This window comes from Falco punctatus, assembly GCF_963210335.1.
Source record: "Falco punctatus genome assembly, chromosome: 10".
NCBI lineage: Eukaryota > Metazoa > Chordata > Aves > Falconiformes > Falconidae > Falco > Falco punctatus.
In genome coordinates this window covers 35,319,134-35,337,783 of record NC_137590.1, presented here as the reverse complement: position 1 = coordinate 35,337,783, position 18,650 = coordinate 35,319,134, and the positions used below count along the sequence as shown (strand labels likewise).

At 38.1% G+C, this 18,650-nt stretch overlaps 1 protein-coding gene across 1 annotated transcript in view; it reads right to left on the bottom strand.

Annotated features, from left to right (window-relative positions):
* The window catches only part of MUC2 (mucin 2, oligomeric mucus/gel-forming), a gene marked incomplete at its 5' end in the record, with an annotated part of 48,253 nt that extends 29,818 nt beyond the window's left edge, over positions 1–18,435 (bottom strand). The window contains 21 exon segments of the mRNA XM_080405915.1: positions 391–570; positions 872–982; positions 1,539–1,677; positions 2,183–2,334; positions 2,762–2,871; positions 3,154–3,206; positions 4,091–4,346; positions 5,004–5,130; positions 6,060–6,154; positions 6,766–6,930; positions 7,514–7,651; positions 9,991–10,060; positions 11,065–11,175; positions 11,831–11,969; positions 12,271–12,388; positions 13,152–13,277; positions 13,730–13,946; positions 14,191–14,381; positions 14,690–14,780; positions 15,429–15,585; positions 18,077–18,435. Of these exon segments, the coding sequence (XP_080262041.1) occupies positions 391–570; positions 872–982; positions 1,539–1,677; positions 2,183–2,334; positions 2,762–2,871; positions 3,154–3,206; positions 4,091–4,346; positions 5,004–5,130; positions 6,060–6,154; positions 6,766–6,930; positions 7,514–7,651; positions 9,991–10,060; positions 11,065–11,175; positions 11,831–11,969; positions 12,271–12,388; positions 13,152–13,277; positions 13,730–13,946; positions 14,191–14,381; positions 14,690–14,780; positions 15,429–15,585; positions 18,077–18,435 (3,105 nt within the window).
* Positions 18,436–18,650: the final 215 nt, after the last annotated feature.

Below are 18,650 nucleotides of genomic sequence, written 5' to 3'. Positions count from 1 at the left end.
AGAAGTCAGGACCATCTCCATACATTCCGTAGGAAGTTTGGGTTTAACTGACATGGCTGAGATTCCATGCAGGTTTCTAAGTGCGTGTACAGTCAGTTCGCATCCCCTATGTTACTTTGGAAGCTTGGCTCTTAATATTCGTAAACTCAGAATGCCTTAGATGTTTAGCTTTATTGCAAACATGCTGTGCATTCTCTGCAATGCATTTTGATGGACTGTAAGGAACTCCAGTAGTACCTCTGCAAGCTGTGGTAGTAAAAATGCAAGCTAATCATCAATATGTAGAGGATATAGGAATTAAACATGGAACCAGAATAAAAGAACATTTATGTTTTCTTATCACATATATCTATTCATATTACTACTTTAGAAAAAGAGACAGGTCCTAACTTTGTAATCAGGGGTCAGCTTGATGAAAACAGTAGTCTTCTTATCCCAGATAAGCATCACTCCATTGCTAGCCTCAATAACGAGGTAGAAGCCTACGGTCTTGTTCCAATAACGCACATCATCACCAGTATCTCGCTGAATTTCTTTATAATCTTTGTTCTCCAATTTCAGTTCAGTTTTCTGAAAGATGAAGAGAGAAATGTTATAACACTAATTTTCATGATAGGATAAAATGTTGGATGCTTGTAACAATACAGCTCATTCTGAAACCAATAGCTCAAAGTCTGGGGTGAAATGACAGGAAGCGCTGTAGCACTTTGAGAGAGGTTTCAGTACCTGAGGAACTACACTTTTACAGATTAATGTGATAGGGCCTCTAACCTTTCCTTATTATAGCTGCTTTTACAGATGTGACTTCGGAGCATTACTTTTTTTTAAATACTTGAATACCATTATATGCTCACCGAGTATCATTACTCACCCCTAGAAACATTTTAATAGCCTTTGAGCAGGTGACTCCTGTAGTTCCACAAGGAACATTCTCTGTGATGATACTGAATGAGCCGCTGGAATTTTTGTCACCACAAAAATCCTATTGAAAAAGGGGAAAATGAGCATAAGAAAATTAGGTAGATACTTAATTTTTAGTTCAATCTCATAATAATTACAATAATTTAAATCTTCACAAGGTATTAATTGTTACTGCTGCATCGTATGTGAAATCCTACGTACATATATTTTTACAGATGCACAAACATATACACATACGTCTCTGCATACATATAAATATCTAACAGTCTTTTGTGTGGTAAAACCTGGGAAACAGGTGGGACAATAAAACAAAATGAGGAATAATATAAGTATCTTCTTTTGTAGACTCAGAATTTTGATCCATTCCACAACTGATAATGAGCTGTTAGCTCTCACTATAAAGTAGTCCTGTTACATACAATTTATGACCACAGTATCAGAAAAAAATCGCGACATTCACACAGCTTGCCTACACTGAAAATACAGAATTTATCTTGGCAGAATGTGTAAACGCCTCAGGGAAAGTGATGGCAGGCAATAAAGAATGACAAAACCACAGAGGAAAGTAGATCTTCAAGGCAATCAGATGACATTTCAGCCCTCCCGATAAGCATTACCTGAGTAGCCACATATTCACAACTCCCATCAAAGTCATAGAATTTTCCATCAAAGGTGATATAATGGCCACTTCCATATATCATACAAGTCCCATAGCACACATGTTCAGTGCAGCTCCAAAACCCTTTTTGGCAGGTACTAGAAGAGAACAGAAGAGTGGAATTTTCAGATCTCACCAAGAGTGTGCTGTCTGGAAAACCGCAGAACAAACCAAGCCGCCACCTGATACATGATAATGTGCACAATATCCATGTCAGTGTTGTAGAATTACCATCTTCTCTAGTTTAGCCTGCTTTTTAGCTTGTAACATAATTTTTAACTCTGACCAGATATATATTTTTAGATCTGATAGTGTTAGTGCTTCTATTTTAAAAATAAGTGCACTTTTCCAATAAGAGATGCCTACTAAAAACAGAGGTATCAGTTACACCAATATTTTCAGCACAATCTACTGAAAACAGAGGCAGTTATTACCCTAATATTTTCAGCACAATCTACATTTCCTCAGATAGCAAAAAGTATGCCTAAAAATAAAGGTTTATACTTGCAGCTATTGCAGCTACTGTAGTACATAAAACTAGACATGACTATTAATTTACTGCATAGAATATACTCTAGAAGACAGTACAGAATCATAACTTACCAGGTGTTGCAGTCCACAGTTATCTTTTGTCCAGAAGAATACCACTGGTTGTTATGAAAGCATGGGCAGTCCTTCTCCTCAACACAGCCCCCTTTCCCATCATCAAATAGACCTTCAGGGCACACACAGCCTGAGACACACTCTGCCTGAAACTAAGGAATGAAAGGAGAAATTGTAACTTTATGAAAAAGCACTGCATTTTTATTTCACTTCTTCATAAACACTCTTGTAAAAACTGCATTCATAACAAAACAGCCTAATATTGACTAGCTTTAAAAGGTTTTTCTTTCTAGTTTTCTAGTTCTTTTCTATTGTTTTTTGTTTCTCTAAGAGCCCAAATCAAATTTCTTCTGGGAGGTATGATCACTGAAGACACAGTAAAAAGAAAAAGAAGAGGAAACGGTAAGGGTAATCATCATGAAATTGGCAACAGAGTAATATCATTGGGGAGAAAATAAAGGAAGATTAAACCCTAAAGAAATAAACTGTTAGTTACAGCTGTATTTTCTGTGTTGCAGAGCATCATTTAAGGAATACAGAATAAAGGAAACTTAAGATGGAGAAAAACTGAATACATACATAATCAGTTCGAGGAGTATGGCAGCTAAGTTGTATAGGTGTTTGCGAAGACCACTTTGGGGATGCATTGCAGTCAAAGTACGTCTTGTTAGAAGAACATTCTGTTGCCCCTGAAAGGTACATTTTTGGTTTAGATGAATAAAGAAAAAGCAAAAGAAATGTGTATGAAAGGCGGTTGTTACTGAGACAGAAATCTCGGGGTATGTCTATCCTTACGAAAAAAAGAGGCTTAGTGAAGACAGAATAAAGTGCCTAACTGTTTCACATAAAAAGCAAAAACAAACATGCAAAAGAAATAAGTGGAGAATTCAAATGGAAAGATGTAGGTTTGGGTTTGGAAGTTGGGTTATGGGTTTTTTTTATTTTATTTTGCTTTACAGAATGTCACTCACCTTTCATTCTTATTGTGACTGAGGTACATTGGACCTTTGCATTTCGGCAAACACTAGAAAAGTAAAGTAGAAATTAAAAAAAAAAAAGCAGCAAACTCAGTGCCTTCAATTTAAATCTAAGGATTTTTTAACAAATTTGAGAGTATTTATCAGATATGTTCTGCATAATTTCTACTGATATTTCAAGGTGAACTCTCCTGATGCGCACTCATGAATTTTCACTTGAAGAAAACATGTAGCAAGACTTTAGGCTACATGCACAGAAAAGTTATGTTTTTTAAGGAATGACAGCTATTCTATTAATCCTTACTAATATGCTTTCTGATGACTCAGGAAACAGATAATAATGATAATTTAAATCAAAGCCTTCATTTGGAACACAGTATATTTTCATGCTTATTTAATTCATATGCTGCAAATCTGTTGGCCTGTATGCCTCATCTGCCTGATGAGAGAAAGAAGTATTTCACAGTTTGCACTGATGATTCATGCAGCAAATTTCTCTCAGAGTTCATGATTAAAAATACCAGAATCATGAAAGTTGCTTTCAAAAACCTATACTACCGCGAGTACTTATTAAGGAGATGTTCCTCCAGTGGAACAGTTTTCTGACAGAAAAGGAAAGAGCAACATAAAATTATAGCTGACCTTTTATTTTCCTTTTACCCCTCTGCTCAACAAACCCCTATTAACAGTGCAGCTTCAGAGTAATGTTTATCTGTGAAGGCCAGTACTCGAGCCTCTAAACAAAGCTGCATTTCTCAATCATTAATAAATTACATTGCAACAGGATAATGCTTTGCTTAGCCTGAAGCTGTTGTGAAATGTATTACAAATGTTCATTAAAGCACCAAAAAAAGCTAAGCAGCTTACACCTAATCAGCAAATTTTAAAAGGACCTTTATCCCCACAAACAAGAAGCCACAATAGAACATACCAACGTTCTCCATCTTTTGTGACATATTCCCCTGGTTCCAGGTATGATCCTTTGTAATAGCATGGGCACTTGGAGATGGGCACACAGGTACCCTGGTTATCCAAGTATGTATTATATGGGCAGCCACAGCCATCCACGGGAGTGAAGTCTTGCAAGCAATGTTTTTCACCATCAATAAGGGAACGGCAGGTTTGCTGGCACATTGTAAGATTGTAAAGGAAGATCTGATTTCCTGGGCAGGTAGAAACTTCACTAGCTGGAGGGAAAAGAAACAAACTGATAAATAAGGAATGCAGGATGAACAATTTAACCTTGACATTTCCAGTTTGATTTCTTTGGCTGTGCAACATATAATGGTAAAAATATTCTCTTAGATTTTATCAAAGTACAAAAATATCAAAAGTTACAAGTAATGGTAGCCTAACCTTGCTTACCAGCTGAAGACTTCTTTTTAAATGCTATTATTAGTTTCTAGTTTCATAGCCATATTTTTTTCACACACTGATAATCAGAGAAAGATCACAAAACAATAAACTAGTCTCTATAATATTGTATTACTGATGAAAAGCAAGGACAATGATAAAGACACTGATAAGCATAGACAATGTAAAAGCCATGATTGGCTGGGGTTCTGTTAGTCAAAGCTAGAGAGAGCATTATTGTTTAAACTGGGGAAAGAAGGTGAAAGTGAAAAATAGTGCCTTCTACTTTTAAATGCCATGAAAAAATTACAGCTAAAGAATATAACACAAATTAGTAAACATTTACAAGCATTGTCTCTTTTCAGTCCATTAGACATTTCTAAGATACTCCAAAACCCTTAACACTGAGATCACTGACAGCCAAATTCAGAAAGAACTGCTTATTTCTCATGGCTAGTTAATTCCATGGGGATTATAGTTCCACTACTTACTGCAGACACTTTTTCTCCAGCCTTCCAGTATGATCCCTTTGAAAGCACAGGCTCTTGAATAAGAGGACAGGGCAGCACACAAGCATTCTTCATTGTCTTCACAGAGGCAGGTGTCATACTTACATTTCTGAAAAAAAGAATGAAAGGATCGGTAAGTCCACACGAAAACAACTGGCAATTGCAACGCAGTTGCTATGAAATACCCTATGTCCTTTTTCTGATGTTGTTTTTATTAGTTCCCGTGATCAGAGAATGGTGGAAGGAATGGACAAAGACCAGAGACTGAAAGTGCTGCTTCATTTCATACACAATGAAAGTTTTGGATGCTTATCCCAATCTAAGCCAAGCCTCTTAAAGCTTTAAAAAGTAGCCAGCCTCCTATCAACACTTGTCTTAAAGGACTTTGATACCATTCTTTCCCAGTTCAACTTAGGAATGCAGAGATCCATTAAAAAAATAAAAATCAGAATGGCAAAATATTAACCAGATCTATGACGTTCTTCACAAAATTTGAGCTCCAACTGAGTTCCAATATGAGCAGAGATTTAGGAATTTCTTTTTTTTTTTCTCAGGTAAGCCTCACTTACTGCTCAATAATGATGAGCATAGGGGAAAAAGAAGCCATGGAGATTCTCACATGAAAATGGTTTGGTATTACATTCCAACCAATACAGGCAACTTAATAAATGTTCACTAATTTTTCTTCTGACTTTATAGCAACTAATGTGTAAGGGTAGCCTTAAACTTTGTGTGCACAATTGCATCTCTTGAATCTTCTTTCCAGTTCAAATACCCAATCCAATAAAAAAGTATATTAAATATAAAACATAAGAAACCAGAACGAATGTACTTCTTTCTTCAGCAGCACTCCATAAGAATCTCCTCATAGGAGATACTCTGGATGCATGCGATGCTGCTTCAGTTAACCACCACAAAAATTTCACCAGCTCTTATAGGCAAGCTACTCAGTAATGTCTCAAATGTTTGAACAATGATAAACATCTAGTCATCCATCTGAAATAAAGCAGTACTTAAAAGAGTGCAAAATTACAATACCTTATAGTATTCTGAAGGATCAATAACTAAATGACATCTTGCAAAAGGACCCTCTGAGTTTTTCAGCAAAGAACACCAATGCTCAGCATAATTTGCTAAAAAAAATAGGATAAAAATGAAATTATATCATCATATTCATTACATTCACTTATCTTCCTTGTGCCATGTCTACTTATGCTGTCACATAAACGCAATACAGCCACACAAATGACAGAACTGTGTGCACTTTGGGGAGCTGAGAAACTACATGCAATCACTGTACCTTTATTTCTATTCTCTGATTCAGTTATCTAGCAGTAGACATGCAATCATAAAATCAAAATCAGTATCATATTGCTGCAACTTGTCTACATGGAATTCCGACAGCCCTTTCCATGTGGGAACCATAAAGCTAAGTTAAAACAGGGGAAAATAATACTAGGAAATAGAAGCTGCCTTTGCAGATAATATAAATTAATGACCTTGCTTCCCTATCTTCCAGCTCAGGATTCCTCTACCATCACCCACTAAACTTTCACTTTAATTTCATGGGAAATCAGTGCTTGTATGCATATGTACTTGCAGAAATTAATTATTCATTTGACAGTCCTCTAGAAAGAGTTCAATGCCACGCTACAACTCTTACACGCTTGTTGCAGTAATATAAAACAAATGCTTTCTGCTCATTCTGGCAGAAGTAATCCATCTGAATTATTAGTGTGCTTACCGCTTTCAATGCTGAGACTGCAGGGGTCTTCCAGCTTTTCTACTTGGTCATTGCAGGTTGACTGAGCTTTCCATGTGTTAGCAAAGGCAGATCCTGTAGCTTCCACCAAGCCACTGGCTGTTTTAAAATCATCACCTTCCATTCCATTAAAGTTTCCACAAAGACCTATCAAAAAAGAAAGTAAAAAAATTACCTAATTACTCATTCTCATTCTAAAAGGTCAAAGGGAAAGGGACCACTGATCACAAACATTTGAAACAGAAGTACATGCAGCTGATTATTCCACCTCAATATTAATGCATTCTACAAGTACTGAAGATGTAGGAGCCCTATTTTAAATCTTTAACCTCTTCAGAAGAGTAGCCTTCATGAAGGTACCTCTGCCTCATGAGATCACTGCCCTAACCTGTATTTTTTATGCTTTCTGATGATATTAAAACCAGAAAGTGCACTAAAAGCCTAGTTTTGTAGACAGTTAAAAATTAAACTGAATACAAAAGTAAGGAATATTCTAAGAAACATTCATGTACTGGCACAGGAGTGATAGGTCACTTCAATATGAAATATGAAATAATAAAAATGCATTTCTAGTTTGCTTGAGTCAATTCTCTTCCAGTGTTTTATTTTCTGCTTTTAGTTTCTTCCTCTTCAATCAGTAAGTAGCACGAATTATCACTCGTGTAAAGAATACATGATTCTTCAGCTGTGGAACAGCATGGCTTTGCTTCCCATTTGAATAGACACTTGCCTTGAAGTTTTCCTTGAACTGATTGATCCACAGTCGCAAACAGCTGCATGACTGGAAACAATTGGATCTGCAGCTGAAGCCCAAAAGAAGTCTGAACAATGAGGTAGTAGGAAGATGGCTTGAATACTGAGAAGCTGGCTGAAAAACAAAACATGGACTGTGCAGTAAACACACACATATGCTGCTGAGAGAATACTTCTTATTAGATTCTAAGGTATCACCTGCCATGAAAACTCTGAGATCAGGGTCAAATTAATCATTTTTTTTTTCCTCTAAAAATTGCTGGCCAACTAAATATAATGCTGGTCCCCACTAACTTAACAAGCTGATTACCTATAATGACTCATCCCTGGGACCAGTACCAAGTTCAAATTTTCTGCAATACAGCTTCAGTGCTAACTCATTAATGCTGAGAAATCTGAAGTGCAAGAGATTTTCAGAGAAGGTATTACCCCAGCACTGTTGCATACTGTATGACTAAAAGCATTGTCCAGATGCTCCTTGAACTCTGACAGCCTTGGTGCTGTGACCACTTCCCTGAGCTGCCTGTTCCAGTGACTGACCACCCTCTCGGTGAAGAGCCTTTTCCTAATGCCCAGCCTGCACTTCCCTTGATGCAGCTTCTTACTATTTCCTGGTGTCCTATTGCTGGTCACCAGAGAGGAGATCAGCACCTCACCCTCTGCTGCTCCTCTTGAGGAAGTTGTAGACTGCAATGAGATGAGGCTACCCCTCAGCCTTCTTTTCTCTAAACTGAAAAAAATGAAGTGACCTCACTGCTCCTCACAGATCTTGCTCCAGAGGCTTTTCACAATCTCGGTCACCCTCCTCTAGACACTTTAATAGTTTGATGCCCTTCTTACATGGAGGTGCCCAAAACTGCACACAGTACTCAAGATGGGGGTGCACCAGTGCAGCGTAGAGTGCAACAATCACCTCCCTTGACCAGTTAGCTACACTGTGCTTGATGCACCCCAGCGTACAGCTGGCCCTTCTGGCTGCTAGGGCACACTGTTGACTCATATTCAACTTGCGATCAAACCAAACCCCCAGATGTCTTTCCACAGGGTTGTTCTCCAGCCTCTCATCCCCCAGTCTGCATATATAACCAGGACTACCTTGTCCCAGGTGCAACTGTTCTTGTTAAATTGCATATAGTTGGTGATTGCCCAGCTTCCTAGTCTATCCAGGCCTCTCTACCCTTGAGGAATTCCACAGCTCCTCCTAATTTATTATCATTGGCAAACTTACTTAAAGTACATTCAACTCCTGCATCCAGACCATTTATGAATACAAAGAGCAATGTCCCTAAAATTGAACCCTGGGGAGCCCCATTGGTGACTGGCCACCAACCTGATTTAACCTCATTTACTACTAACTCTTTGAACCTGACTTTCCAGCCAACCAAATGTATAACACATTTGCCTAGCTGCATGCTGGACAGTTTGCCCAGGCTACTCTGACAGGCAGTATCAAAAGCTTTGCTAAAGTCAAAAACCCCAACATCTACTGGCTAACTGATTTCTTATAGTAAATCTATTATAATATGCTCTATTTATCTATTTAATCTACTTATTAGATGATCTATTTTATTGTCTAGAGCACTTTAACTTCTCTAAAACTTTCAGCTACACACTCTAATTGTTTTTGCACAAGCATCCATGAACGTATCATCCCATGAACACTTGTTCTTTCAGATAAAGAATTCCTTTCTAGCAAGTAACTTGCCATCTCCCGATAGGCCAGTAAGAAGCAACACATACTGTGTCAGTGTGCTGCCTGAACATATCCAAAAAGAAGCGATAAAGAGGAATTCTGTATTCCTTTCAAAAGTTACTCCCAGAGCTCACAGCTGCTGTCTGATAGTGACCTTCCACCAGAAGTTAGGCTCCTAAACTAGGTGATCTGAGTCAACCTCTGAAAGTGTCTGTCTAAATCCATTGATTATATAAAAAGATGCTGTCTCAAGTGAGGTGAGAAAATAAGAGGGTGCTACACAGCACATCATCTTTCCTGCTGTGGCTGACCAGAAAATACAGCAGATACCTTCTGCCAGGCTTTCTTCCCACAGGGAAAAAAAATGAATCATGGGAAAGAAGAGAGATGAGGTAGACATGCTTGAGACACACCATTACTGGGAGCCAGGACATGCCCACACCACGTAGCCAGACTTGGAAAGTGCTAAACACCCTTCTTTATAGGCAAGTTAAGTTACCTGCCTTAACTTTAAGCGATGGCAATCCCTCTTTCGCAAGCTACATGTCAAAGTATATTCAAAACGTATGACAAAAGTGAAGGGATATTTTTTTCAGTCATCAGCTGTCTAGAGTCAGTCTTTCCATGAAATTATTAAATCACCTTCCTCTCAAGTTTTTTCCAAAATCTGAACAAATTTCATATTCCTCTCTTCCACTTTTGCCTCTAAAATAACACACCCCTACATGAGAAGTCAGGTGTGTGATGGCTGCGTCCCTTACCTGACACATGAGGCACATTCACTGCCATCTCATTCAGTAACACACTGCCATCTGATCTGAAAGCCACCACCTGTGTAACAGCAAATAGAATAATGAGGTTTCAGGTACTGAGAGGAAAAGGAACTAATAAAAAAAATTAAGAGGGAGGATTTTTCACATTTCGACTGTGACTAGAACTTAAAATCTTTGAATGGAAGAATCTATCTGACAACTGAATGTGGCAGCAGACCTGTAGGATACAAATAAGGTTTTGTCTTGCTATTCAGTGTTTCACTTACACCTGCCTACAACAGTTTATAGCAGTAATGAAATGCAAAGCTTGTTTATATTGGGCACTTTGGTTTCAGCAAGTAGAAAAAAAATCAGGCCTTCAGAATCTATAGCAAGTTCCTATTCCCTATAGAAGCGTATGCCACAGCTTTAGTGTAATGGTTTAGCACAATTCTGGCATAATAAGAAATCCAATTGTTAAGCTTCCTGAAGAGATGCTACTCTGTATACAGAAACATAAAATGATGGGTTTCTGATTTGTTTAGTTTTGTTCCAGTTACACTGGCAAGGATGTGGAAGACCAGAAACAAGGGAGGAAAATTCTGTGTACATGTATGCAAAATTATGTATAAATATAGTCTAGAAATTCCCATACAGAATGCTAAAGTGAATGAAAATACAAATATTTAGGAAGCATGGATTGTATCAACATTCAAAGATGGGATCTCTTCTGAAAAAGACTCAACTACATCTACAAAATTATATCTGAATAAAGTAAAATACTGTGAGGGGAGTAAGAATGGTACTCTTACTTCTACCCAGCCTGGAATACAGTGAGGATAATCATATAGCACAGAGAAGAGAAGAGAACAGTGGAAGATATCAGCTTATTTGAATGTCATCTTTTGTTTTGGTTAGGTCTGTTATGAGCTCTCAAGGCAGAAGCCTGAGCTGTTTTTCAGCCTGTCTGAGGTGCCTTATCATCCACAACAGCAACTAATAATAACAAAATTAGTTATTGCTCCAGAGTAAGGAAAATATGCTAATTTTCAATATATCTAGCAGAACCCACAAAACACTTACATTTTTTTTGTCATCTACTAACAGCACGACAGTCTTCAAACAGGTCTGCCTGTCTGTGGAGCCACAGGGAGTCAGCTCTGCCAGAAGAGCATAACTGTCATTTACCGTACCCTATAATCATAGGGAAATAAATATCCATTAGTCCAATCAAAATTGTCACAAGATGATTTCCAAAACAAAAAGTCATCAGTTACAATAGCAATTACAATAGAACTTAGCTATTAAGACCACCATTTCAGCACTGACTCCGGAAGCTGAACTGTCTTTCAAACAAATTATTTGGTATGGTTTATAGTTCAGCAAGATCTTTTGTCATTCCCTAGAACAGGCAGCAGATATTTTAGGGACAGATGCATAAAATAGCCTGCCTAGCTCCTTTCCCTAGTGGACTTTCGCACTCAGACAAAGAAATAGCTACTACAGATTTGGCTCAGAGCTTCTAATCCTGAGAACTGCCAATTTTTGCAGTCTACCTGTCCACGTAGCTGGCATGATCCTTTGATTTCTTATATGTGAAGGACTCCACTGGATAATGACACCATACATAGCCTACTATCTGAATCAGTTAACCACCCACTGCAGCAAGTGCTGAACTCCTCGCTTTGGGCTATTACAGCCCAACCTGAATTTTCCAGTACAGCTTTTAGCATTTCTGCTTCCCTCATCCCATAAAAATGGAATAAAACAACAATTCATAGCTGTTACTTATCAAAGCACAGATGCTTGTATTTACTTGAAAAGAAAAAAGTCCTACAGTACACAGTACCTTGGCCAACACATAGTAACAGTCTCCATGGAAGGTGTATTTCTTCCCATCAAAGGTGGTAATATGGGAACCTCCTTCCACTGAACATGTGCCTGGACAGGGTAAATCTTTACATGTCCATCTGCCTGAATCACAGATGCTATAAACAGACAAATAAAGTGCTTGTAGGTATTGCAGGAGCTGATAGCACTGAAAACATCTGTATACCCAGCAAACAGCAAAATATCCCCAGGTGTTTTAAAACAGTATCTTTGACAATTTCCTTAAGTTTCCCCCCTGCCATATAACACAGATACAAGAAAACTTTCCAGAAAATTGGTTGTATTGACACGCAGCAGAAATGTTTTCAGGAAGTCTCCTATGACTAAGTGGAAGATTGAAAAACACAGACCCATTCACAACCATTCAAAGAAAGGTGTATGAACCACCATGATCCTTACCATTCTTCACATTCATTGGTAATGCTTTCTCCAGGTGAATACTCCTTTCCATGGAGCTTGCAGCGGCACTGGCTAGCAGGTATGCAGCCTTTTTCAGTAATATCATCATACACAGTTCCTGTAAAGCACAGCAGTAAACTATTCCAGCTTTTTCTGAAATAAGCAGTTTCCACAGAGCAGAAACTCTCAAGAGGAGGCATGCACTCAACTTGACACAGAAAGCAGAAGCTGAGATTATCAAATCTCTGAAGAACACTGTTTCTACTTTTTTAATACTGTTTCTATTTTTTGTCCTATAAGACACAGGGAAAATACTTTTATCCAGCTTTGAAAATCTAAGTGTATCCATTTATATAACCATACACAGATGAAAAGCTTAATGTAAATATAGAGGAACAATCTCAGAAATTTACATGTTTACATTTTCAGTCCTTCTGGCATATGTAGACTATAATTGTAATCTTTTTTCCTAAGGTTGATAGTAGTCTGAGGATTTCACTCACTGTTCCTCACTATCACTTTCTGGGCAAATGATGTCCACTGTCTCAGAATTATTCAACCTAAAAACCATGATTTTCTGTAAATTAGCAGAAGTCAATTTGTTGAGAAGTAAAAAGCACAGTTTATTACCTATCATTGTGTTAATATGATTTAACTATAAAATCAATGATTAATTAATGAACTATGACCTCCTTTTTAAGAAAAACTTACAGTTATGTTCCCCGGGGCCGGGGGGGGGGGGGGGGGGGGGGGGAGCGGAATAATGAGTAGCAGTACTAATTTTTAAGATAGAATTTGACTACATTTTATGTTTTAGCTATGACCTCCTTTGCCAGAGCTCTAGGTTTTGTTCCACATACTATAGCAACAATAACACTTGCCTTCAGGGCAGAAACACCCATCCATGTAGTGTTCTTCACAAAGGCTGCTGATCCCCAAGTGTGAGCAAGTATCCATGCAGGGTGAGCTGCTTTCCCTATAGATCATGGTATCAGGACAGGTCTTGGCTGAAAGAATGAGAAAGACACTACCAGTTATTTGTGTGTGAAGTCCATCATTCCTCAGAAATTGCAGACCATATCCCCTACTCCCCTCAAGTCAGTGGTGTCCCAAGCCAGACTCCCTCTGGCAAAGCTTGCCTGTTTCTGAACTGCTTTCCCTGCTCTTTATACTTCCTTCTTTTGGTTTCTAATAGATCAAATTATCCCAGTCATCTGCAGTATCAGAACTCACAGTCCTTTAATGGGAACAGAATTTCTACTTGCTGAAAAAGATTTCTTAATAACAAGGGTGATAGAAGAAGAAAACAGGAAGAACATAGTATGCAGTTTATTGCGCTACTGATACGAAATTTATAATATATGCCTGTAGTTTTCTAAAGAAAGAATGAATTTAAATGTTTCACAGCACCATATCCATGAAATACTTGCTTCTTTGTAAGATTTATATAGCTGCTTACGGCAAAAGTACTCTGTCCTCCATTCACCCGGCCGGCCACCCGCATGTGAACACTGGCGAGAATATTCAGAGATGGTGCTGCAGAGGCAGAAGGAGTCCTCATTTCCATTACATGCACACTTGTCCTGCATGCAGGCTTGGATGTACATTTCCAAATTAAGGCGTAACCGACAATCAGCAAATGCAGAGGAAGTCAGCAATCTCTCACACTCATGACGCTAAGGAGGAAAAGTAGTAGTATTTAAGACTTATAAGCACCTGAGCTTCTAGGCACTTCCTGTCTTGGCATAAAAATGGAAAACTGTTGTCTTCTGAACAGCAACAGTTTTTCAAGAAAGGAAGAAGAAACCATTTGCCCTGGAAGGGACAAAGTCTTCCCAATTCCTCACAGACCAACTCCCCATAGCACAAGAATGACTTCATGTGCTCATGCAAGTGAAGTTCACCATGAGGAATACTCACATGCTCATTACAGCTTGGAATTGCCTGAGTTTCATCAGGATCTTCACATTTGGCATTGGGTTTCCTGATCTTCTGTAAATTTCCATATGTAATTGAATTGTAGTTTGCATCTATGAGAAAAAAACGCAAAGAGGACTTGCTGAGCCCAAAAAATTCACAAGGAGCATCTGATTTCTGGGACTCTACTGATCAAGCAAAACAGTTACTATGGTATCAAATATGCCTGTTGGACACAGGTCTCTGCTCTGAATTACGTCTATTATGTACAAGTGTGCTTAAAAATGTAAAGTGGTAATGAGAAAAGAAGGCCAGTAGAGAAAAGAACAAGATGATTCATCTGGAATAAAATAACCTTAGACCAGGAATGCAGCACTGGAACACAATGTTTATTCTGGGGCAATAACAGGCATCTCTCAGGTGAAATTTACTCTCCTGAGATGCTCCTATGCACAATGCTTATTAGCCTGTCTTCTGTGATATGTATGGTAGGATGACTCACCTCCATTGATAAACTCATTGTAGATTGGAACTCCATTGTAATCCCCACAGAGACCACATGTATGGTTACTAAATCTGCTGTCCAGCTCCACCTAGGTAACGGAAAGAAAAAAGAAAAACCAGAAAATAATTATTTGGAGCATGAAGAGATTTCAAAGTAAATACATTTACTCAGAAGGGAGGTTGCTATAAGCAGAAGTGATGGTGAACTCAAAACTCTAGAGACACAGCTTTTGCAAATGAATTTCTAACATAGTTAATAAACACACAGTTAGATGTAAAAAGTAACACAGAAAACAGAAGTGAGTGAAGCTTTTGTGTTTCAGTAGTGGCAGTAACCACCATGGTGATAAAGATGAAAAGGAAAGCATTCTTAAAATCACAGGGGTTGGGAGCGTTTCCTCATTTTTTTCCCCTACTGGGATAAAATTTAGGTCTTGCTATAAATTAGGAAGGTCAATGATGGAAGTCCTTTAAAAGACGAATGAAGGAAAATGCAGATTGGATTGTGGTAGTGATATAGCAAAATCATCAGTTATTTTTCAGAAAGCTCCTTCTCCCTTTCTTGAGAAGAGTAAGATCATCTGCATGCCATACTGCTACCTCTATCACATTGCAGAGAAATGAATGTTATGCTTTTAAGATAAGGTAATGTGTCAGTTGGATGAGTCAGCCTAACACTCTAGCTCCGTTCAGTTCGTGAGATTCTACTTCTGTTCAGTACACAGTATAATCTGTTAAACCCAGGAAATACCAATAAAGAGAACTTGGATCATACATACCATCAGTGCATCTTCCTGATTCCAAATCAGAATCAGGCCTAATTTGGCATAAACCTTGGTGTAGATGTCATTGCTCTCAATGAACATACCAGAGCTGTAGTAAGGTGTCTTCACACTAGGAAGAAAACCAGAGACTTTGCATTAATACAGAAACAAAAGGGGTGACACGGATGTCTGCAATAAGCCAAATGCCCTAATGAATAGAGAAAACAGTATCTGTCTACCTGATCCTAGCCACCCAGGATGCCTTGTTTAAATGAGGCTAAAATCCTCTCTCTCTGACATTGGACAGGATAACTCATTGCCTTTAAAAGGCAACACAATTTAAGAGGCAAAGCCTCCCCAAGAGTGTGAGTTCTTTAAGAAAAAAGCCAAAATGGCAGATGTCTTCAACATAATCAAACAATCATCACTGTGGTATTAACAGAAGATATTCAAACACTCACTAATAATTTACTTCAATGAAAAAAGTAACAACATTAATGGAAGCTTTTCTTTACCAAAAGATCTGACAATGACTTCAGAGAGAATGAATGTTCCTTTCTAAGCATCCTCCTCTTCCAGAGAGAGTTCAAAAAGCACAGGCAGAGACAGGGACTGCCAACAAAAGTTTGAAAAGAAAGGAGCATGTAAAGAGGAAATCAGTAGTTTGTTTCAGTAGCTAATTAATTGGCAGGACCAACTCTGGCAGTGGTGACAGCAAGGCAAGTTAATGTGATAGAAGGTATTTTGCAGAAGGCTGAGCATAGACATTTTTCTCTGATAAAGAATCAATTCACCAGATCTGTTCTCGTACATCTGTCTAATAGTGCACTACGTAACAAGTCACACTGCTGAACTTCATTCAGCAATACAGGGATTATAGCAAGCAGCTTCATCCTATAAAATCTAAAGAACTAGAGACTGTTCAAACAGAAGTAGTGTAAACTGGAACCTAGTCAAAATAATCAGCTCGTTTTGTACAGATTTGCCAACACAATTGCTACCTATCAGGATTCATGTGTATCTATGCACATCCCCTCTTAACTAGTCTCTGGGAGAATTTTATCTCCTAATTTCCTGTCACTGGGATTTTTCTTGCTATTTACCTCAGGCATTTTTAACATGGCCAAACTACTTACACATCTAAATACTAGGTAGGAAGTCAGAAACCATTGTTTTTACTTTTGGCTATATTGTTCATCCTCTGGACAATGAGGCCTTAAAAGATCATGCTTTTTGGAGAGGGATTATAAAACACAGGGCAACCTTTCACCTTTCAGCTATCACAGCATGGACTGTTTCTCTTTCTTTATAATACTAGAACATTCAATCAATTGGTAGATCAGGTACCAAAAGGCAAATTCATACATTTTTCTGCTTTACAGTTTTCACTCCATTAGTGTGAAAAGCTATTTTACACGTCAATGCATCATGCCATTTAAAGACCAATATGGGAAATTAAGTTCTACAACAAAGTCTCCCATACACAAAAACTGGTTCAGAAGGAATCTATTGTTTTATGAATACTACCTAAGACAAAAAAACAAACAAACAAACAAACAAAAAGAGGCTTGGTTTAAGAAAAACAATTTTTAAAGGATTTCTAAACTTATTTTTCACACGCAATAAAGGGCTTTTCCAGTTTGAGGCAAGAATGCATTTTTTTATAGCTTCATGTAACTTTGTTATGAATTTTGCTATGAACCTTGGAAAACTGAACATTATTTTCTATCTTTGAACAGGTTTTTATTGCAGTGGCTTCCAAACTTCAGAGCAAAAGCTGAATTTGGGGCAAACCCCAGTCCTAGGATCACAATAAAAATTTGGTTTTTAAATTATGCTAAGACATACTAACAGTCAACTTCCATCTTTAGAGCTATGTCTTAACTTATGAGTTGCTTCACTTGTTTCTGTGTTTATATATATATATAAACACACACTGAAAGGATAGGAAAAGATAGGAAAGGCTAGGTTAAGACACTACTTGGTACCAGTAATATGTCAGACTAGTTCCTTGTGTGACCATGTTACAGGAGGAGCTCATTGTGGAAAAAGTACATATTGCCACATACAAATTAGTGTAAACTTTGACCTGCATTGTATCTGTTACAATCCCTTGAGGAATGGCTATGAAAATTGGAAAAAAACAACTCTCCTCTGCCACAAAATAAAAGAAAAAGACAAAAAAAAAAAAAGAAAGAAAAAAGAAAAAGAGAAATGCATCTTCATTTCTGAGGGTCTGCTAGACCATCTCCTATGGTAAACTTAAGGGGATGCCGTAAAACAAAGGAAGCTATGGCATTTAATGCCAGTGAAAGGTCTGGCTCATGAGCTGCACTGTTGCCTGCACAACCAGAAGAACAATTCATGCAAACCTCTTCCTGACTGGCATTTAAATCATCCTTTATGCTAGCATAGAAATGACAATTAATACTAAAACCGCTCCTCAAAGCAATTTTTCTGCAGGATTTCAAAAGGGATTTTTGGTTGGTTTTTTTTTCTTGTGGAAATGCTTGCAGCAGTTACCTTAACGGTTGGTATACAGAAAGCTGTGCAAAGAATCAATCCTGCTTTTATCTTCCCAGCACATTTCTCTGAAATACTATTATATTAAAGGAACTTACATCCGCCCATCCACGACAGCCAGTTTTGGTCTGAGGTACACCGTAAAGTCCTTGATTGTTATCAGAATATACTGGATCTCAGGGTGGTTATTGCTGTTGTGAGCACGCTGGATGTGGACAGAGAACTCCTTGTAAGACTCTCGGCAGTCAGAAGCAAAATTATACTCGCACATGCCAGGGAATTGATAGATGTCTCCATCGAAAGTTTTGAAATGGTTGTTTCCCCAAGTGCTGCAGACATAGTGGCCATGGTTTCTTGTCCTTCCTGTTAAGTGATACAAAAGAAATAGGTATGAAAAAAGTGAAATGAATGAGCTAGCATCAAGAAAAGTGTTGCATTTTACAGTAGAAACCACTTGGAATTATGTGCACAGTGATCCCACAGATGTCAGGCCTGATCAAGTCTTTGCTACTAAACAGAACAGATGTGAACCTCTAATGGAGAATAAGACATTAACAAATACTGCTGAGACCTGGGTTTATCATATAATCCTCACTGAGGCGAACGAATTTATCTACATGAGGTGGGGAAACTTAACCATCTGACCACTAGCAAGTTGGTGCATCGGTGCAA